At 38.6% G+C, this 22,041-nt stretch overlaps 1 protein-coding gene across 7 annotated transcripts in view; it reads left to right on the plus strand.

Moving 5' to 3' along the window:
* Window positions 1–22,041, plus strand: part of PALLD (palladin, cytoskeletal associated protein) — a 415,834-nt gene that overhangs the window by 23,490 nt on the left and 370,303 nt on the right. For all 7 annotated transcript variants that reach the window (XM_027599246.1, XM_027599248.1, XM_027599249.1 and 4 more), the window contains exon 2: window positions 3,049–4,040. In XM_027599246.1, coding sequence (XP_027455047.1) covers window positions 3,130–4,040 — 911 coding nt within the window. In that variant the 5' untranslated portion in view covers window positions 3,049–3,129. The remainder of the gene's footprint in view (window positions 1–3,048; window positions 4,041–22,041) is intronic.

The following is a 22,041-nucleotide window of genomic DNA, read 5'->3' on the forward strand; positions in this document are numbered from 1 at the left end:
TGTGCCCTTTCAAAATCATGTGTTAACTGCCTGTTTCTCATGAACAAAACATACTAAAATATACAAAACACACTGAATACAACATTTCTCCATATATGGGCTAATTTAAAGAATCAGTGAGGAATCAGAATGATTCCATTCTGGAGTACAGACAGGACAAAGGAATTAGAATGTCATGAAGAGGGAGACGGTCACAATACCACTCCAGTGGATTTGTAAAATTTACTAGGAGAATACAGGGTAATATGGTTTAGTAGGTAGGAAAAGACTAGAATGTGGAGAATCTCATAATTCAGGTATAACAGTAATCTTTCTAAGAGGACATCTAAGACGCAAGTACAACTTTCAACTAAAGAAGATGCAGTAGGTTAATATTGAGCTTTAGGGTCTGATTACATATATTCTGTTGAATTGACAGGTTCTATGAATCACTGCATCCTATGTGGTAGTAAGTCCTCGAGGTAGATTTCTGGAACCCCTCAACATAATGCTCTTTGAGATTGGAGACTTGCAGGAGTCAAAAATGCAGGCTGGCTCTTTTTTGGTCATAGGAGAGAAAATGACATTTCACTTAATAGAACAAAATCTCATCACTCTAAGCAGAATCCCTAGATGGGAAACTGGTTCTGGACAAGCAGCCCAGTTCTATCCTCATGAGGAACACTGACCTTATGGAGAATGAATTTCTCACTAAGTTTACTCCTGACCCAACCTATAAAGTTGAGTTCCACCACATCCAACAAGCTTCCTTTATTGACTTTTAGACTCAATCTTGAGGCAAGTTTCCCTTCTGAAGTTTTCTAGATCTTCCCTCTACCATTCTATGAACAATATATAGAAAAAGAACAGCATACTTAGAGTAACTGAAGAGTCATTGCCTCATAATATTTGCAGTGGAAATTTCAGCTCCTGCCCAATTGTTTTGCAAGTCATGAAACTGGTGGTGGTATTTCTATATAATGTACATGGAGGGCGCCTGGGTGGCTCAGTCGTTAAGCGTCTGCCCTCGACTCAGGTCGTGATCCCAGGGTCCGGCGATCGAGTCCCACATCGGGCTCCCTGCTCAGCGGGAAGCCTGCTTCTCCCTCTCCCACTCCCCCTGCTTGTGTTCCTGCTCTCACTGTCTCTCTCTGTCAAATAAACAAATAAGAAATCTTTAAAAAAAAAAATGAACATGGAAATGCTGGTGGTATTTCCATATAAATGTCCTGTGCAAGGCACAAAGTTCTCTCACATGTCCTTAAAAGATTTAAGTTAGGTTCTCACAGCAACAAAGCTCTTTTCATTTTCCTTTGACACCCTATCCAAATTTTATATTATTTGTTTAATGTCTTTTCCACCTTCCTGCTTTATAACCCCACATGACTTTTAATTCCTTGAACATAGGGACTATGTCCTCAGTCTAGATCAAGAGTCAGCAAACTTTAGCCCCTGGGCCAAATCCATCCCACCACCTGTTTCTGTATGGCCTGCAAACTAACAGTGTTATATATTTTTAATTTAAATATATATATAGGGCGACTCAGTGGTTCAGTTGTTAAGCGTCTGCCTTCAGCTCAGGTCATGATCCCAGAGTCCTGGGATCGAGCCCTGCATCAGGCTCCCTGCCCAGCAGAGAGCCTGCTTCTCCCTCTCCTGCTCCCCCTGCTTGTGTTCCCTCTCTTGCTGTGTCTCTCTCTGTCAAATAAATAAATAAAAAATTTTTAAAAAATTAAAATAAAAATAAATATATATATAATTTTGCTTTAAATATATATATGATAATATATATTTTTAAGGTGGGGTCAGAGGGAGAGAAAGAATCTTTTTTTTTTTTTTTAAGAAAAGGAGGTGGGGGGAGAGGCAGAGGGAGAGAGAGAATCCAAGCAGAAATGGGGCTTGATCTCACGACCCTGAGATCATGACCTGAGCCAAAATCAAGAGTGGGACACTTAACCACCTGAGTCACCCAGGTGTCCCTATACTTTTTAACCGTTGAAAAAATCAAATTCAAAAGAAAAATGTTTTTGACATGTAAAACATAAAATTCATATATCAGTGTCCAAAAATAAACTTTTATTGGCACATAGCCATGCTTATTCATTGTATTGTCTATGGCTAGATTCATGCTGCAATGCAAAGTTGAATAGTTACAACAGAGGCAGTACAGCCCACAGAGTCAAAGGTATTTCCATCTGGCCTTTTGTAAAACAGTTTGCCAATCTCCAGTCTAGAAAATGACAATACCTCTAGCACCTGAAACTTAATAAGTGATATTAACTAAGTGTTGAAATAACTGTTAAATGAGTAAATATGAATGCACATGGGTGGACACAAGGGAAAAATGAAATAATGAGATTTTGGGGGCACCTGGGTGGCTCAGTCGTTAAGCGTCTGCCTTCAGCTCAGGTCATGATCCCAGGGTCCTGGGATCGAGCCCCGCATCGGGCTCCCTGCTCAGCGGGAAGCCTGCTTCTCCCTCTCCCACTCCCCCTGCCTGTGTTCCCTCTCTCCCTGTGTCTCTCTCTGTCAAATAAATAAATAAAATCTTTAAAAAAAAAAAAGAAATAATAAGATTTCAAATATTTCATTGAAAACTAAAAATAAATGAGATTTGGAATCAAAATGTATTTGTGATTTAGGGTGGGATAAGCAGAATCAGATTTACTAAAAATATCAATAAGCTTCCAATCTCATAACATTAATGCAATTGAAGCTTTAATGAGGTATGTAATGGGAGAGGGTACAGAAAAGGAGGCTCTGAGAAGTGCAGAAAGCCCTACCATACTCTTAGTGCCCAGTGCAGATATTTTGTTTGAATTATTCAGTGCTGGTTAGTAAGGTACTTAATATTCACTCACAGGGAAAATAGTAAATTAAAATGATAAACAATAAACACAAGTATACTTGATGTTTCTTCCAACTTGAAGAATAGAGAAAAACAATTTTTACAAAAGTTTATTTGTTCACTTTAATGTTTCTCCCAACTTGAAAATTAGTAATTTTATGATAACCGCACACAAACACACCCACACAACTAATGGCAATTCTCTCTATGTTGTCTTTCAGAACACAAGAGGTAAATTGGTTTCCAGTGCCTCTGGACTTCCTGTTGAGAGCAAACAAAAAGTGTATGAAGACTATTGAAATATGTCAGAGACTTCCTCCCATGACTCGTTCTATGATTCCCTATCAGACATGCAGGAAGAAAGCAAGAATGCTGACTTCTTCCCTGAGCTCTCTGCTTTTCTCAGCCAGGAAGAGATAAACAAGAGTCTTGACCTGGCCCGGAGAGCTATAGCCAACTCTGAAACAGAAGATTTTGACTCAGAAAAGGAGATCTCACAGATTTTCAACATTTCTCCTGTAGGTGTCTGTGAAAATCCTTCCCATAAGGAGACCAAATTTGGTGAGCCAACCTGCTCAGGAAGACCTCATGATAACAGGCCAACATCTGTCCAACCTCCGCCAGAACAAACTGACCATATCTCTTCACCTGCTTCAAAGAGGAAACCTGCCAAATCACCCCTGCTTGCCAGCCCCAGCTATATCCGGAGCCTCCGAAAGGCTGAAAAACGGGGTGCAAAAACTACCAACACAAGTGTAAAGCCCAAACCAGCATATCAAGGTAAGACTGAACCCCAGAGCCAGCTATGTGACAAGGCAGCTAATTTCATCGAGGAGCTGACATCCATATTTAGAGAAGCAGCAAAGCCAAGAAATAGAAGCCCAAATGGAGAGTCCTCATCGCCAGACAGTGGGTACTTGTCTCCTAAAAATCCACGGTCAGCCCTGATGAGTGCCTCAGCCAGCCAAAGCCCCACTGGAGACCAACAGGAGATGGAAGCTGAGGTCAAGTTACCCGAAGCCAGGCATTGCTACCAGGCAGACCAGGACAAGGCAGTGCCGTGCAATAACATCTCTCACCCACAGCCCCAGAATGCACTCCACTTCCCCTCAGCTCCGCGATTCATCCAGAAGCTTCGGAGCCAAGAAGTGGCAGAAGGAAGTAGAGTTTACTTGGAGTGTAGAGTCACTGGAAACCCAATTCCTCGAGTCAGGTAAGAACTTTTTATTATGAATAGCAAATGATTTGTGTTGACTTTTGGTTTTACTTTAATGTGGGATAAGAGATTTCCTGTAGAGTTAGCCCTCTGGAGCCTGAAGTGGTGTTTTCAAATACCTGCAAGGCAAAAGAGTCCCAGAATTGCAATACTAGTTGTTCTAGTTAACCCTGGGTGCGATGTGTCCATAATCATGAACCATGTGCTACTAAAGAGAAGGCAAAGGACCGGGCAGGCATAGAGGGGTACAAATAGGTTATTAAATAGGACTCTGGAATTAACAGCATCCAAGGAAACTTAAAATGTGCAACTGATTCATTCAAAGTACTGTGAAAGTGTGTGCATCATTTGAATATGAGGTGCTGAAGATGGTTGAAAGTGTGGCTAAAACTGGAAGTTGTATGGCAGTACAGAGATGAAAGGCACAGGTGTGCAGAGGCGAACCACGAGATTAACCCCCAAATACGTACTCTGATCTAAGGCCTGGGCTAAGTGGCCACATTGTCACTTAAAAAAGCACACCTACACACCGTGAATGTGATGCAACCGAGGAAACACAGAAAGATAAACCAAACTGAAAGAAATACAGGTCTGTTGCTTATACACAGGCTCTGGCCACTACAGCATGGGTACAGCAAAAAATGATGATAATAATAATAATTACATGAGTGCATGGTTAGTTGGAGTCAATATACACTTACACCACCATGACCATTCTAATTTCTGGAGTTCTTCCTCAACTGCAGAGTTCACACTTTCTGTGCGAAAAGGTTAAGAGGAGTGACCCAGGAGTCAGACTGCAGGGCTTCCAGTCGTGGCTCCACCTTTTACCAATTGTGTCACGGAGACAAGTTGCTTTGTGACTTAGTTTCTTCATCTGTGAAATGGAAATTAAAATAATGCCTACCTCATTCTATTTTATGATGACTATGTAAAATACTATGTGAAAAAATAAAACCGTGCCTTGCACCTCGTGACTGCAGCATTAGTACTACCTATTACTTTTATTATTTCTCATTTCTTAATTTTATATGCCAAAATGAAAATAACATTGCAAGCTGGATTATACTATAAAAATAAGCCATACATTCATTTATTTTCGAAGTTTTGCTTTTATTAATGAAGGATGTTTTACCTGGGTTATATAAAGATTAAAGAGTAAATTCAAAATTGTGAAATTTGGCAAAATGGTAAAGTAGACATCGTTGTCTAAAAACTGTAACACTGGTACATTCTTATTAATATAGCATTTCACAAGCCATGAACTTGACCTCTCACCCTACATCCACTAATACACACTTTGCTAGAGTTGGTCTCTTAGTTTGACAGATTATTGCTCACAAACATGAAGTAAGCATTAGCATTACTGGCTAGAAAGCGGTGTAATTAAAAGCAGGGAATTTTTGTTCAAGGCAGCGCCTTAATTCCTCTTGAGTCAGTTTTTACAGTAATTTTGCTATATTTCTTTTAGAAACTGACAGCAGGGGGCAGTAAAAAACTTCTTAATGGGTTCATTTCATAAAGATGTCCTAAATTCTGCATTTATGTATCTTTTCCATAAAGAATTTTTCCTATTATTTTGCCTATGATGGAAATTATATTATGTGATTCTTTTGGACTCTATTTAGATTGTGTTTTTTTTTTAAAGATTTTATTTATTTATTTGACCGAGAGAGATACAGCAAGAGAGGGAACACAAGCAGGGGGAGTGGGAGAGGGAGAAGCAGGCTTCCAGCCGAGCAGGGAGCCCGATACGGGGCTCAATCCCAGGACCCTGGGATCAATACCGGAGCCGAAGGCAGACACCCAACGACTGAGTCACCCAGGCGCCCCTCTATTTAGATTGTTTTTAACCTACTAATCTTGGGAACAAATAATTATCTACGAGTAATGCTTTCACATGTCATTCAAAACAGTTCCACAGGTTCTCATACAACATCTGACTCCACTTATATTTACCTCCAAAATAAGTCCCTTTCAAATGTATTACCATGGCAAGTAAATATACCATACCCTTTCAAAAATGACAAAAGCAATCCATTTAACATTAAAGGATTAATTCAGGTGAGCAGACCATAATTACTACATTAAAGTTCACTTAAACATTTAGTAATCTGGGGGACATCAAATTCATGCTTCTGCCTCCTTTCTTTTACTGGGGTTGGGGGAGCATTATTAATTTAGTTAGTAACTACAGAATTATTAACTAGTTTTCTCTTGTCATCTCCTGGTCTACCAAAGTCCATGACCAATGTCCATCAGACATTACAAATTATGCCCTTCTAGAGTAATTAAGTCTTTGATGAAATGTTCCATTGTTTAAAGTTAGCTGGTCATTTTTTTTATCCTTTTGGGGTTTTTGTCTATTTTTTGTTTTGTGTTTTGAAAGGGAAGTGTGCTGGATTTTCTTAATTTCTGTTCCAAAGATCTTGGTACTCTCTTCCATGCATTTGTAGGTATAACAAACGCCTAAGAACACTGAGTTCCTTTTCCACATGAGACATGAGAGTCTAAAGAGATCATCTTCTTTGAAGAAAATTTCATATGAAGAAGAAAGCCTTTAGTAAAATGTACCCTGCACTGGGGCATTTTAGAACCTGGCTTGACTCAGTCAGTACAGGAGACGCTAAACCCAGAGATTGCGCAGACCTCTTGATTACTAGGCTACCTCCTAAGATCCCAGAAGCAGATCTCTAGCAGGATCCATAGAGAGCAAGGAGATGTGAGAGGAACCTGAAGCAAGCAATAAGCAGAGGCCCCAAAGACGCTGACTGATTAGCATAGAGACATTCAGTTATTGAGAAGTCAGCAGCTATAGGGCAGGTGAGTGAGATGTGGTGCAACTGCCAATGGTAAGATCCAGACTTACTTAAATGGCATGCATCACAGGAAAATATGGCAGCAGGTATCAGCATCCAGATACAGGGCCTGAAGCACAGGGAGGAAGTTCTACCCTTCAGGAGTTTAGTTAAGGAAAAGACAAGGCTACCGCTCGAAAGGACAATAGAACAGTGACAGTTCAGGAAATAGAGACTCAGGTATGATTAAATGAGGTGGGATGTTACTGCTGGGTCCAGACGAGGGAAACAAATCATTAGACTGACGAGGCTGGGCTACTAAGCTGCTGGCCTGGAGCTTCTTAAATGTGGCCTAAATAGAAACCATTTGGTCTGAGAACCTGGACATAGTGAAACTTAGATATAATGGCCCTTGCTAAAGGCAGGACTGGTGGAAACAGTAGGATCGAAGCCAGGCCAGTCATTTCAAGGCTCTTCTACTTCATTCTCCCACAAATATAACTGGCACAAATACCAGTTATAACCACAAAGAGGACTGAAAAAAAACTGTTTTCCTTCTTTATTCTTACATAGTTCCAACAAAAGAGAGAAAGGCTGATGGAAGAAAGCTTATGTATAGTAATTGAGGTCATATATAATTTAGATACTACTCAAATTACACACAAATTATTTAACAACTTGAATTATTACATTAAATAAAATCAAGTCAGAATTCACAAATTTTTCTGATTATGTCCCAGTGTTTCATATTTCACATGCATTACTTTATAACAGTATAAAAACATGTTCCCTTACATCACTCACCTTGCCTGTTCCCTCAGCTCTCAACTTCTGTGAGTTGGAGAAAAATTCATGAAGAATTTTAGTTCAAATGTACCTCCAGTACTATAAAAATGAGACCTCACATTTTCACTTTATATTTTTAAAAATATTATGGCAACCATATATTTCAAACCATTTAAATATTAGGAAACTAAGAAAACTAGGAAATTATTTGCCAAGGAACAGAAAAATAATTAATTAACGATAGAGACTAGAATATATCAGGTCTTCTGATTCCTGATCAGGTACTGAGTGACTCACGAGAAGATTTAGCCACCGTCACTGCTGTTTTGCTTGTTGTGCATGGCTTACTGACAAGCTCCAGAAATGGAAATGAGCAGAACTACCATCTGGAATTCATATTCCAAATATCTTTAAAGAAAATGGTATCCTGATAATTTCCATAATATTTTTTCTATGTTAAACACACACACAAACACAAACACACAGCCATTCACGGTTGTTCTCTTTTTTTTTTTGCAGTAAGTTAATACTGTCAATCAACATAAGCCAAAAAATGTTTGGGCATGGGGAAAGCAGATATTCTACAACAAGTAACTACAAACAAAATAAATTATTCCCACTTTATGAGAAGAAGTCCAAACCATCCTCATATTCAAACTGTATTGTGAGGTAAATGTGTACATACTCATAAGGGGGAAGAACACTTTTAAACATCCACTTATTGCAATAAAAGTGAATCCAGCAAGAGTCCAAGCATATTTAATATTCTAAGTACAACTACTCATATCTGATCATAAGATGCCTATTGGGTCATCACTATTAGCCTAATAAAGTTTCAATCAATATATGTAATTAAAAGTAATTAAATTCTTTCTTTTTAAAATCAAAACCCAGTATCTCCGATGCTTCCAATTAGTTTGCATTAGTGAGACTTTGATCATCATCAAAAGCCAAAACAAGAGAATTATCCATATCAAATCCATGCAATGCGGTCTGTAAATTTTCCATCTCCTCAAAAGAAAATAGAAACAAACCACTGATTCACTTTTCTTCCAAAGGGTATCAGTATATCCCGATTATTGACTACTTTGGTTTGGGAAAATATGGCAACAACACCATTAGCCAGTAGGTTATGAACATGTGGTGCTTGTTAGGATCCAGATGGCTTGGGGCACCTGGGTGTTTCAGTCTGTTAAAGTGTCTGCCTTCAGCTCAGGTCATGATCCCAGGATCCAAGGATGGATCCCCACGTCATTGGGCTCCTGCTCAGTGGGGAGTCTGCTTCTCCCTCTCCCTTTGCCCCTCCCCCTGCTTGTGCATTCTCTCTTTCTCTCTCTCTCCCAAATTAAAAAAAAAAAAAAATCCAGATGGCTTAGTTCCAGAGTATTGTTTGTTTTTGTTAAAGAATATTGTCACAATGCAACACCAGATAATACCATTAGATTATCAGTATGAAAAATCGACCATACAGGTATTGTTACAGCAACATGAAATGTAATTAGGTACAAATAATTTGGGGAACAATTTTGTGATACACAGTAAAGTTGAAGGTGTACATACCCTGAACTTTCATGTAATAACCAATTGCCTACTGGACATCTCTACTTGGATATCTAATAGGTTTATCAAATTTAATATATCCAAGACTGAACTGCTGGTTCTCCTCTCCTCCAAAAACCTCTTTCTAAATCTTTTCCACGTCAACAAGTGACAATCCTCCTTCCAGCTGTTCAAGGGAAAAACCTTGAAGTCATCCTTGGCTCCTCTTTTTCTCACATCTCGCATCATCCAATCCATCCAACAAATCCAGCTGGCTCGAACTTTAATATATCTAGAACCTGACCACTTCATACCACCTCCACTAATCAGGCTTTCATCATTGGCTGGGCCAAGCTACCATCATCTTCCCCTGGGATATTTGCACTACCTTCCTAATCTGTCTCCTAGTTTCCATCCTTGCTCATTACACTCTATATTGCACCTAGCATGATTCTTTTTAATGAAATTGTGATCACAACACAACACAAAGCTCTCCAGTACCTTCTATCTTATTCAGAGTAAAATCTGTAGGCCCTATAAACATTAATAAGGCACCATCTCTCTGATGCTCTACTATGCTCCTGTTTGGTCCATTTCAGCCATAATGGTGTTCTTGCTGCACTCTAACATGCCAGGTGTATTCCTGTCTCAGGCCTGTATACATGCGGTTCCCCCTATGTAAAGTGCTGTTCCCCCTATGTAAAGTGCTCTTCCCCCAGATATAGGCAGGATTAGATCCTTCATCTCCTTAATCTCTCTCCTTAAATGTCACCTTCAGAGTGTGGCCTTCCATAACTCCTCAGTGTAAAAGAACAGGTCCTCCCCACCTTACTCTCTATTCCAGTCATTTTGTTTTTCTCCACAGAACTTATCCGATACACTCTGCATTTTACTTGTTTAATTTTTTTCATTGTCTGTCTTCCTAAGTAGAATATAAAACCCTTGAATATAGGGGCTGCCATCTGGTTCTTGTTGTGTCCCTAGAGCCTAGAATGGTGCCTGGCACATAAAAAGTGCTCAATAAATATGAATTAAATAAATAAATGAATGAATTTTACTCCTAACTATATATCTGGAAGGAACTTTTGCTCCTGTGTACAAGGATACATATATAAGAACGTTCATAGCAGCATTGTTTCAAAATACTGTAAAGAACGTAAATATTTGTCAAAAAGAAAATGGGGGGTGCCTGGGTGGCTCAGTCATTGAGCATCTGCCTTCAGCTCAGGTCATGATCCCGGCGTCCAGGGATCGAACCCCGCATCGGGCTCCCTGCTCAGCAGGGAGCCTGCTTCTCCCTCTCCCTCTGCCACTCCCCCCGCTTGTGTTCCCTCTCTCGCTGTCTCTCTCTCTCTGTCAAATAAATAAAATCTTGAAAAAAAAAAAAGAAAAGAAAATGGATACCTCTTCGACATAGTGATTTTATTGCCTTAGGATATATATCCAGAGTGGGATTGCTGGATCATAGGGTAGTTCTATTTTTAATTTTTTGAGGAACCTCTATACTATTTTCCATAGTGGCTGCACCAACTTACATTCCCACCAACATGTACAAGGGTTCCCTTTCTCCACATCCTCAGCAGTGCTCATTAGCTCTTGTCTTTTTGATAATAGCTATTTTAAAACAACCTATGTGTCCATTGTCTACATATGAATAAAGAAAATGTGGCATGTATATACAAGGGAATATTGTTCAACCATAAAAAAGAAGGAAATCCTGCCACTTACAACAACATGGATGGAACTTGAGGGCATTTTCCTAAGTGAAATAAGCCAGAGAAAGACAAACATTGTATGATCTCATTTATATGTTGAATCTTAAAAAAGGCAAACTCACAGAAACAGAGCGTAAAATGGTAGTTTCCAGGGTCTGGGGGGTTGGGGAAATGGGGAGATGTTGGTCAAAGGATACAAACTTCCAGTTACAAGTGAATAAGTTCTAGGGAACGGATGTATATCGTGGTAATTACAGTGAGCAATACTGTATTGTATACTTCAAAATTGCTAAGAGAGGGCACCTGGGTGGCTCAGTCGTTAAGCGTCTGCCTTCGGCTCAGGTCATGATCCCAGGGTCCTGGGATCGAGCCCTACATTGGGCTCCCTGCTCAGCGGGAAGCCTGCTTCTCCCTCTCCCACTCCCCCTGCTTGTGTTCCTGCTCTCGCTGTCTCTCTCTGTCAAATAAATAAGTAAAATCTTTAAAAAAAAAAACATTCAAAACTGCTAAGAGAATAGATCTTAAGTGTTCTTACTATACACAAAAAAAAACTTGTAATTATGTGAGATGATGGATATGTTAACTAATTTTATTGTGTTAATCATTTCACAATATATAGATGTATCAAATCATCACATTGCACACTTCAAACTTACACAGAGTTATATGTCAGTTATGTCTCAATAAGGCTAAAAAAGGGAAAGAAAACGGATAAGTTGTGATTTATATTCATACAAGGAATGAACTAGAGTTTCATGAATCAGTATGTCTGAAACTCACAAACATAACAGCAATCTAAAAAAAAGTTGCAAAACCATGCATACAGACTGCGTGAATAAATTTATCCATATGAAGTTAAAATTGCAAAACAGTCCTATTTCAGGCTTAAGGATATGATAAAAGTATAGAAAAATGCAGGGGAATGACAAATACTAAATTCCAGACAGCAGTCACTGTAGAGATAAAGAAGAATGTGATTAGTAAGGGGTACACAGAGGGCATGCACTGTGCTTGCAACATTTCATATCTTAAGATGGGTAGTGGAGACACAGATGTAAAATAACACTAATTTTATACTCATTGAAAAGTAATGACTTTTTATTTTACTCTACTATCCCAGTTATGTATTTGGTATATTCCGCAGCAATGTTTCCAATGAATGGCATGATTTATTCTATAAACACCATTTGGAAAATGGGTGTAAGCAATGCAAATCGGATAAATTGGTTCTTAGGTATTTGCCCTCATGAGTTGTAAGTTAATTTTCTGAGTTGCCTTAGTTATGTTTTAGAGCTTTAAAAAAATTTCTCATTTTAAATTTATGGTGTTCTTAATAGAATGGTATATGTACTCAGTCTTCTGCCAAAGATCTTTTATGGTGTAGTCTACCCAATTTATTGACTGTGGAGGATAGAAAAATGTGTTTATGAGTCTCTCATTCCTAGGACAAAATGCCTGCATTTAGACACACACATGCATACACACGTGGCACCTTTTTAGAAGTAGTGAAAATCTGAAGATGAGTAAGAGTTGCATATTGTCATCTCACCAACCCAAATACCTCCCCTATATCATCATATTTGGTAAATAGGAGGAAGCAAAATGGGGCAGAATCCAAAGGAAACAATACCAATTAATGTTATAAGTTCCTGTTTTTCTTAATCTTTTATCACTTCCTTTGATTTATTTCCTTTTTTATTATTATGTTCAATTAGCCAGCATATAGTATTTTTTTTCTTTTTCTGTACATTTGCATTGACTTGAAAAACTAAGTCTGTTGTATTTTACAGAGGATAATAAGTGTTCCCTAGGACATCAAATTACCATTGAACTAGAAACCAAAGGAGATTAAACAACAGAGTGGCAGCTTTATTTTCACTGAAATGAAGAAATAGCCTTACCTCTGATTCCCCCTCACACGTGCTTTCTGTGGGTTAATAAATTAAGGTGATATGACCTATCAGGCTATTTTTGTCCTGTTTCCTATCCTTTCCAATCTTTCTCAAGCCCTGTTTCCATACAATATCTACCCACTTACAATTCCCACATGAAAAATGACCTCTACCTCTACAGTGCTTTAACTGCCAAAGGACCATCGTTAATGTGAACATTGAATCTGTTTCTGTAGACCAGTGAGTGAAATGGGATAACTCCATATCAGTGAACCCTGAAAACTTTGCCTCTGTTTTGGGGAGTTGCTGCTTAATGATTTGAACACTACAGAGTGACAGCAACTGCCCTATCATCTGTTCTTGGTCAACCCATGACACCGCGATGCTGCGCTAGGTCAGTTCCACTATACATAATGCTGCTCAGATGGATAGCTCAATGAAACAAGAAGCAAACTGATATTCAAGGCAAACATGGAGTATTACTAGAGTTAGGAATTTGAATCGGTTCTAACAGTCATTGGTATATAGCCATGAAGCAGCAGCCGCCAAATCGTAGCATCTGTTCTGAAGACCTGATTCCATCATTTCAATTTACATCTCCATGGCCAAGTGTCGGGACTTAATAAGAACACCAATCAATAAACAAACTTCAACATAAATTTTCCTAGGAAATAAAGGTGGTCAGAGAATCCCTTTAGAATTAAAAAATATGCTTGTGCATTACAAAAAAAAAAGATGCTTATAGAACAAACAGCAAAAGGATTTAGTGACTGACCATACAGAATCTGAAGCAAGAGTGTGAATCTTGCCTCTATCACATATCAGTCCAGTCACTTTGGCAAGTTATTTCACCTTTCTGTGCCTCAGTTTCCTTGTTGGTAAAATGAGAATAATAAAACTATCTACCTCTACTGTTGTTATGAGTGTTAAGTCAATTAACACAAGGAAAGAGTTTAGAACTTTGCTAGCACATAGTAATAGCTTAATAAATATTAAGATATTATTTTTATAAAGTGTTCACCTTTATTGTTTATTGTCATTGATTTGGTATAGGCTCCCTATACTCTACCTTCTCAAAAATCTTTGAATCTGTTCCTTTTCTTTAAAATCTTCATGCTACAACTCTCTTTTGTACTGCTAAGTATTCCCAATGGTATAGGGTTTATAGGGAGGGAACCGTTGAGCTTTATAGGCTAAACATAATTTATAAGGAATACAATATATCTCTAAAGGTGTTTCTGATCCTGTTTGGATAGTGAGTCTTAGATTTGTATCTCAAGGTCAGAATCAATACCCAGGCTGCCATGGAGTGTTGGGGATATTGTCCTCTGGTCTCTGTCTATTGTCATTGTCTAGTAACTTTTACCTCACTTGGCCTTCTGTTCCTTCGCGGTCTCAGGGGATGGGATCAAAGCCAAAGATTGTCTTTCCATTTCTAGCCCCCCTCCTACAACTAATGATCTCCCCATCCTCTCTTCCTAAACCTTAAAGCTGTGAAGGTCAGCCTTATTGTGGACTACTGACTACTTGGAAAGCCTTCTAAAAATCAAGTCTCTGACTATTGTTTTCTTGCTGCTTTTTAAATTGTTTAGCAATTTTCCTGAATTAACTTCATGGCTCCTTGTTAAATATTTGCTAAAGCCAATTGAAAGTGTTTCCCCAACACTTTAACCACTCCCTGTTTTTATATTCCAATAATTTCAGCAGGAAGAAAACTCTAAAAATAATTGGAGTAACAAATGCAGGCTTTTCCCCCAGCTAGATAAATTGGCTTTGATTTTGTATTTTCTTCCTACTAAGTATTATACCATACAGCAAAGCTCTCAAAAGGAAAAGAATGTGCCTTTTGGAAGTTTAATTTACTATTATGCAAACTACTGTGAAATAGTTGTTTTGAAAGAATTTGACTCTGAAGTTTGGGATGGATCCTTTCACAGTCAAAACTACTCAATGTCTCAAGTTTTTTCTGTTGCATAGTTGCTTAAAGAACTTCTTGACATGTTTCTTCATTTGCCTTGGGGCAGTGCCGCATCATGGATCACTGAACCTGTTTAGGAGTAATTACAACAATTCAAGAACTCCACTTTGATGGTGCATTCTTTTGAGGGTTAAAAGGAGTTACTTTATAAATACAACTGTAGCAAATACAATTATAAGTCTGAAACTTGATGCAGTTTACTATGCTGACCCAGATGCAATATTTTCTACCAGTTGATGTGTTCAAGTGATGTGTAGCAATAGAACTGATTCTTTCCTATTTAATTTTAATTCCTTTGAGCCAAGAAATAAGGTCATATTTAATATCTGCTGGAATAGGAGTAAAGTGCTAGTCACGTGAGCACTGATAGTGAAACCCAATCAAAAGCCTGTCCTGGCAGAAACATTACTAATTCCAAGTGGAAACTTTGTTCTCTTGATCATGAGTTCTAACAGTGAAGTCTAGTTCTATATAATAGCATAGGGGAAATTAGGCCACAGAAGCAAGTTTCCAATCAGGTTATATGGTCCACATGCAGGCTAAAAAACTTAAATAAAAATACCCTAGGGAATACAATTTTTTTTTTCCTAAGATGGCAGCTCTTAACCTTGGTTGCTGGAATTGGGTAAGTATTTTCTAATGGAAAAATAGAAAACATGTCTGGTGAAAAGGATTTCCAAGTATTGGAGAAGAATCTTTGAAGAAGGAGGAGGAGGAGGGTAAGGAGAGGGGGGAGGAAGAGAAAGATGAAAATGGGAAGAAAGAAGGAAGGAAGTAGGGATGGAGAGAAAGAAAATTTACATTTGGAGTTAATTTGTTCTTTCTTTAAAAGCCAGAGAGATCTTCAAAATCACTTTTGCCATCATATTCTACATCCAAGTTTAAGATTACAAACACACACATACACATACACTTTTTTTTTTTTTTTTTTTTTTTTAAGTAGGCTTCACACCCAGCATGGAGCCCAATGCAGGGCTTGGACTCATGACCCTGAGATCAAGATCTGAGCTGAGATCAAGAGTCGTACACCTAACCAACTGAGCCACCCAGGTGCCCCAGCAAACATTTATGTCTTAATGAAAAAAGATATTACTTGAAACCTTGAAAGATGGTCGATACACAGTGTAGTCAATGAGTTAAGCATAGGACTTTTCCCATATACTTCTACATATAATTTACAAACATTTATATATTAATGAAACAAGATGTTACTTGAAAGACTCATTATATACAGTGTAGTAAAAAAAAAATCATTTTTACCATCACAGAAGTTATCACAGGCCAATTTCATTAGCAGAGAATATTCCAATTGTGCTTATACATATAGAGGGCAATAGATATATATAGTTGATGAACGCTAGGGAGAGAAGATAGAAAATATTTGTTTCAGTTTTGGATTTTGAACCACCACACACAAAGATTAAGAATTTTCTACATCATTGGAGCACCTGGGTAGCTCAATTGGTTAAGCGTCTGACTCTTGATTTCAGCTCAGATCATGATCTCAGGGTCATGAGTTCAAGCCCCACATTGGGCTCCGTGCTGGGCATGGAGCCTACTTAAAAAAAAAAAAAAATGCAAGAATTTTCAGCATTGTTATATGAATTTGATTACAATGAAGGAAACACCATGGACCAATAAGCTTTCTAGAATAATAATATTGAAAATGTATTATTCACAAATAAGAGGATTTGGTCAAGGGTAAGGACTTAGTGAGGCCTAGTCACTCCTGTTTAGAGGCTTTGTCATGCCCTCATGAGGAGACTTTTAAAGTTAACACCAGAAACTTACTATAGCATTCAACTACATCAGACATGTCTGTGCAGTCTTTGTGCAGAATTACATATGCCAGTAGATTGCAGAAACCTTATGTTATAATATTTCCATTCTTCTCAAACTCTTTGTTAATCGTTCTAAAGTCACAATAATTTCTCTTTTCCTTAGAGCTACAGAAATTGAAACCTCATTACTGTTGTTGTCATTCTCCTAGTAATGATAATAGATATTGGGGTGCCCGGGTGGCTCAGTCAGTTGAGCATCTGACTCCTGATTTTGGCTCAGGTCATGATCTCAGGGTGGTGAGATCAGGCCGTGTGGGGCTCCATGTTGGGCAGGGAGCCTACTTGGGATTTTCTCTCTCACCCTCCCTCTGCCCCTCCCACCCCCCACGTGCTCAATCTCTCTCTCTCTAAAAAATAATAATAGTAATAATAATAATAGATATAATAATACTGATAGCCAACATTTCTTGAGTACTTAGCACATGCCAGACATTCTTTTCATATATAAACTCACTATTCCTACAAGGTAGACCCTACCATATTTCTTGGGTACTAAGACATATATTTTGTCACATTTTAACATGTCTATAATCAGAATGCATCTTGCAGAAGAGAGCATTTTACAATCACTACCAGACTGTAGTCATGATATGTTTGCCTGTACACACACAAATTTGGTCAGAACTGTTTATTTTGTCACTTTAATTGAAGTATTTGCCTTTTGGCATACTGGTTTTTTTTCTTTCTTAATGGCTCATAAAATAATGGTGTCTTTTTTTTTTTAAGATTTTATTTATTTGACAGAGAGACACAGCGAGAGAGGGAACACAAGCAGGGGGGAGTGGGAGAGGGAGAAGCAGGCTTCCTGCCAAGCAGGGAGCCTGATGCGGGGCTCGATCCCAGGACCCTGGGATCATGACCTGAGCCGAAGGCAGATGCTTAACGACTGAGCCACCCAGGCGCCCCAAATAATGGTGTCTTATAATGAGTGGCATATTAAGCTCAGTGAGCTATAATATTATCATCTCCATTTTAGAAACAAGAAACAAAAGTCTAAATAGCTTATGAAAATTGTCCAATTGCCCAGTTTTTACTTTTTTACCATTACACTACACTGTCCAAAAAATGAGAGTGGAACACACAGTCCTTCTTATAGAATGGTGCCCCAACAAAGTTTGGGTGAGCCCCAGCTTACCATTAGAAACACCTAACACAGTAATCATTTCTTGAAAAGCCAGATATCCATGAATTGCTTCCTTCCATTGCTCCAGATGGAAAACTTGGAAAAAAAAGGAGGCATGACCAATGATTTCCTGGTCCTCATGAGAAAACCTTCCTTTGTGTATACTTCTAGCCACTCTGTAGTGTCACTGTGAGGGAGACTCAGTATCTTGATTAGTAGGAACGATCTCCATTGCTTCAGCTTGTGAGGCCATGGGTTATAAGTTCTATCAAAGCCAGTTGGCCAAGGCCTTTCTCTTTCTCTCGTGAACAGTAATACGGAACAGAACAGAACAGATATGATTTGTAATCCGGTGTGGTACTCTTTAATTCTTAAGGGTAGTGGCTAGCATTTTAATTAAGAATGTGTTGGCATATGTTGGCCAGAATCCTGATATATGGAGTCATTATGTGCTCCGAGAACAAGGACAAATTATCACTGCCTGAAATAAAGAAGGAACGGGCCCCAACAACCCCAACAACATGTTAGCTCAACTGGTTTCTGATAGACCTTTTCTACAAAAGGCCATTGTAAAATACAATACAATAAGGTAATTTTTTTACAGAATAAATAGCTTCAACTTTGAACAGGCAGCAATTAAGAGGGAAGTATCAGTATTGAAGAAATCAAATGGACATTTAGACCATATATAGGATGAGTGTTGTTATAGCATTAAAAGTCAATGTGCACATCAAAATGACAGATATTCCTTAGCTCACCATAAAATTCCTCAGGGGCCATGTGGTGTGGTGATTATAGAGGGGTGGGTGTTATGTGTGTTATCAGGGGAGTTCTCTAGGAAAGCACCATCTTACCTTGGGGGGGTCAGTTCCATTTATAGGAAATATGTGTACACACACAGTTCCACAAATATCTTGACCAATTCATTTCTATCTTAGGCCCTAATATTTGGGAAAAAATTTTTAATTGGAGGGAATATGTTTTAAGTACCCATTTGTTTAACTATTATTTAATGGAACTTGCCAATGTGCTTCCCTCAAATTAGAGATGCCATCACTCTCTGCTAAATAGCAGATAGTCCACAGAAAAACAAGTAAAGTCACTCTAGTATGAGACTTGTGTTTGGATTATATTTTTTTTTCCCAATTCCTAACAGGCCAATGCAAGTAGAATGATGAATCCATTAACAAGGTGTGTCTATCCTACTCCAAATCAAAGTAACTTTACTACCACTGTATAATAGATAATGTATACCTGTAACTTACATTGCCAATTAAAAACTTTCACACTTACCTAGTCCCTTTCATCTGTTAATCTTAAATTCTTAACAGTTATTCATCTAGGATACTATGTAAAATGGCTTTAGCTCTTTGGAATTTAAAGGTGTGTCTTCTAACAAGACCTAGAAGCAGCCCGTTGCCTTCCAGCACAGAGTTCAGCTTCCCACACATACCTCAAGAGCTCACAAAGCCATATTTTTCTCAGGACCCAAGACTAGCTCTTAGCCTCCTCCAACTCAGAATGCATGATGTGGTCTCGGCAGTTTCTTGACTCCACAGGGTCATCCTCAAGTCCTCAACTGCCCATGTGTGTTTCTTCTCTTCTTTTGATGGTTTTCTGGCTTTGGCATTTTGACAAATCAGAAAAAGATCAAACCCAGCCCAAACCTGTCTTTCATTACAGTTTGCTCTAGTTAAAATGTTAAATTTTCTCACTTCCATGGAATTAAAGGAAATTATGACCCAAACTTAAAAGCTGGGCTCATCTTCTCTCTCACTCCTATACACAACTGCAAATAACTCCTTTTTCACTTTCCTCACCTAATATATCCTTTGCCCTGTTGCCTCACCTTCGTCTAGGTGGACTGCTCACCCCTCAGGTGGATTTATAGAAACACAACTTAGTTTGCCTTCCAGCAGTCACAAAAAATGCCATACTTGCACTAATCACCTCTACTTAATGTCCACGGGATAATGGGTGACAACTATTAGAAACTACCTGAGGCTGTTGGCATGTATTTCTCAAACCCTCACCTGCATGGCTATGTTTGGTCAGTCAAACACAGTAAGCAGATCTTAGACATACCACTGGTTAGTTGGGTATGTAGGATTACTAACTGCAAAAGTTGGCTATTTGGCAGACTTCCTAATTGTTCATGGTTTATGTATTTGAAGTGGTGCTTTATGTATTTAATGGGGCATAACAAACCACTCCAAAACTTAGTGACTTAAAACAACAATCTATTATTTCCTTCCACTCACTAGTCTATCTGAAAAGTGGCTACCACAGGTGTACTCTCAGGCATTTTTTTGTGTGTCTATTATCCTGAACTGAGTAAACTCTAATGAGAGTACAGAACATAGCATACTGTGGGGGAAGGGTGAGGAGGGTGGTTGGTACCCCAGGGTTACAGTTTGAATTAGGACTCAAGATTGGAGGTAGGAAGAGGAGTCCAGATTTGGTAAGGAGGAAGTGCCCAGCATAAGAATCAGGAGTGCCATTAAGAATTGTTCTCTGCCCTTGGAGCCCAGACTGCCTTCTTCAGTCATGCAGTCTGCAGCACAGTATGAACACAAGGGTGAAACCCAGAGGAAGAAGGAGAGCAGAACATCACGCAGTTAAAAAAGGCATGGCCTCCTCAGACTCTCACTGGACTCCTTACCCAGATATAGATGGAAAAGCCATAGGTAGTTTTCCCCTCCAAAAAATTGAACTTCTAAATTGCTGTGTTGAAGTTACATCTGCTTTATGAAAACTTGAGAATGATCATTTAATATAAAAAAATGTTTTGAGATGTTTCATTTTCAGAAATCATCTAAGATCTAGTTCAACCACAGCTTCTCTAGTGGGAGGTCTTAGGCGACAGTAGAAGACACAAAATCAAATAATGGAGGTGCAATTTTAAATCAAATAATTACATACAAAATTATTGAGTGTTGATATTTTTGTTTTTCAAAATAAAAATGAGATTAAGTAAGTGAAAATAATGTTTAAAGAAATATGTACTTTCTTCACCTAAAATATTGCCTTAAATGTTTATTTTGGTTTTAATGAAAACTTCAAGCCGATTTTATGTTTTTCAATCAGGTTTCCCACCTGTCTAGATGGCATGCATTTTTTTTTTTAGATTTTTTTTTTTTTTTTTTTGACAGAGACAGATAGCGAGAGAGGGAACACAAGCAGGGAGAGTGGGAAAGGGAGAAGCAGGCTTCCAGCTGAGCAGGGAACCCAATGCGAGGCTCGATCCCAGGACCCCGGGATCATGACCCGAGCTGAAGGCAGACGCTTAACGACTGAGCCACCCAGGCGCCCCTAGATGGCATGCATTTTAACAATATTTTATTTCATCAATTTCCTGTGGTCCTCAGGTTCTGTGTAAGAATTAACTATACTGCAAAGAATTGGGAAAAATCCTTGATGACAATTTATTCTCTGGAATAGTAAATGTATATAATTTGACAGAAACAGAGTAGCAATAGCTAACTCTAATTTATTCACTGTAATTGGCAACAAAAGAAGATAGTTAATTAAGATCTCAAAGACTGGAAGTCCAGTATTTTAATCAAAAATCTCAGCCTTCTCACTAAATAAAATATTTCATTGCAAGTAGGTCCTCTGCCCTTTTAGTCCCATATTGTCATTGAATGTCTATTGCATGAATTTGAAATATATTGTTTATGTGATGAACATTTATGGAATACTCCCTGAGGGCAAAGCTCTGTCAGGTGTCAGGGTACCACAGTTTGGTCTATCACTTCAGTAAACCCAGAATCTGGGGAGGAAGACAGACAATGCAGAGATGTAATTGGAAGTTTCTGCCTCTCAAGATACAGATATAATTGTCTTCTACTCTTGCCAGGTTTATGGTCTGTGAAAGTGTAAAAGGTACTCTAGATTTCTTCCATTTCCTTCCTCACCAACTGGGCTCCTGTTTCTGCACATGCTGCTTCTGTGATGCACTGAGTGGACTCAGATGTGAAAATTCAGCATCTCTTTAAGTCCCACGTTTAAAATGTTTTCATTCACATTCATTAGCCTAATAAAACTTCACAGAAAATGGTGTGAAAGGAGACAAGTGAGCAATCACAGGAATGTCCAAAATATATATAAGGGAGCTAAAGAGGGTAGATCATCTGGCAAGCTTACTGTCATCTTAAGACATTCATGTTCACCAGTAACCGTCAGTGACCACCAGGCCGGGTCCCTCTCCCCATCTTGCTCTCACCTCTCTCCCTAGTCATCTCCACTTCTCAACCTTCCCTTCTCTTCGGCATTGCAATAGAAGCTCCAAATTATTTTTCCTCTACTAGACAGGGCAATGTTCCC

The sequence above is a fragment of the Zalophus californianus genome, chromosome 2 (assembly GCF_009762305.2).
Source record: "Zalophus californianus isolate mZalCal1 chromosome 2, mZalCal1.pri.v2, whole genome shotgun sequence".
Classification (NCBI taxonomy): Eukaryota; Metazoa; Chordata; class Mammalia; order Carnivora; family Otariidae; genus Zalophus; species Zalophus californianus.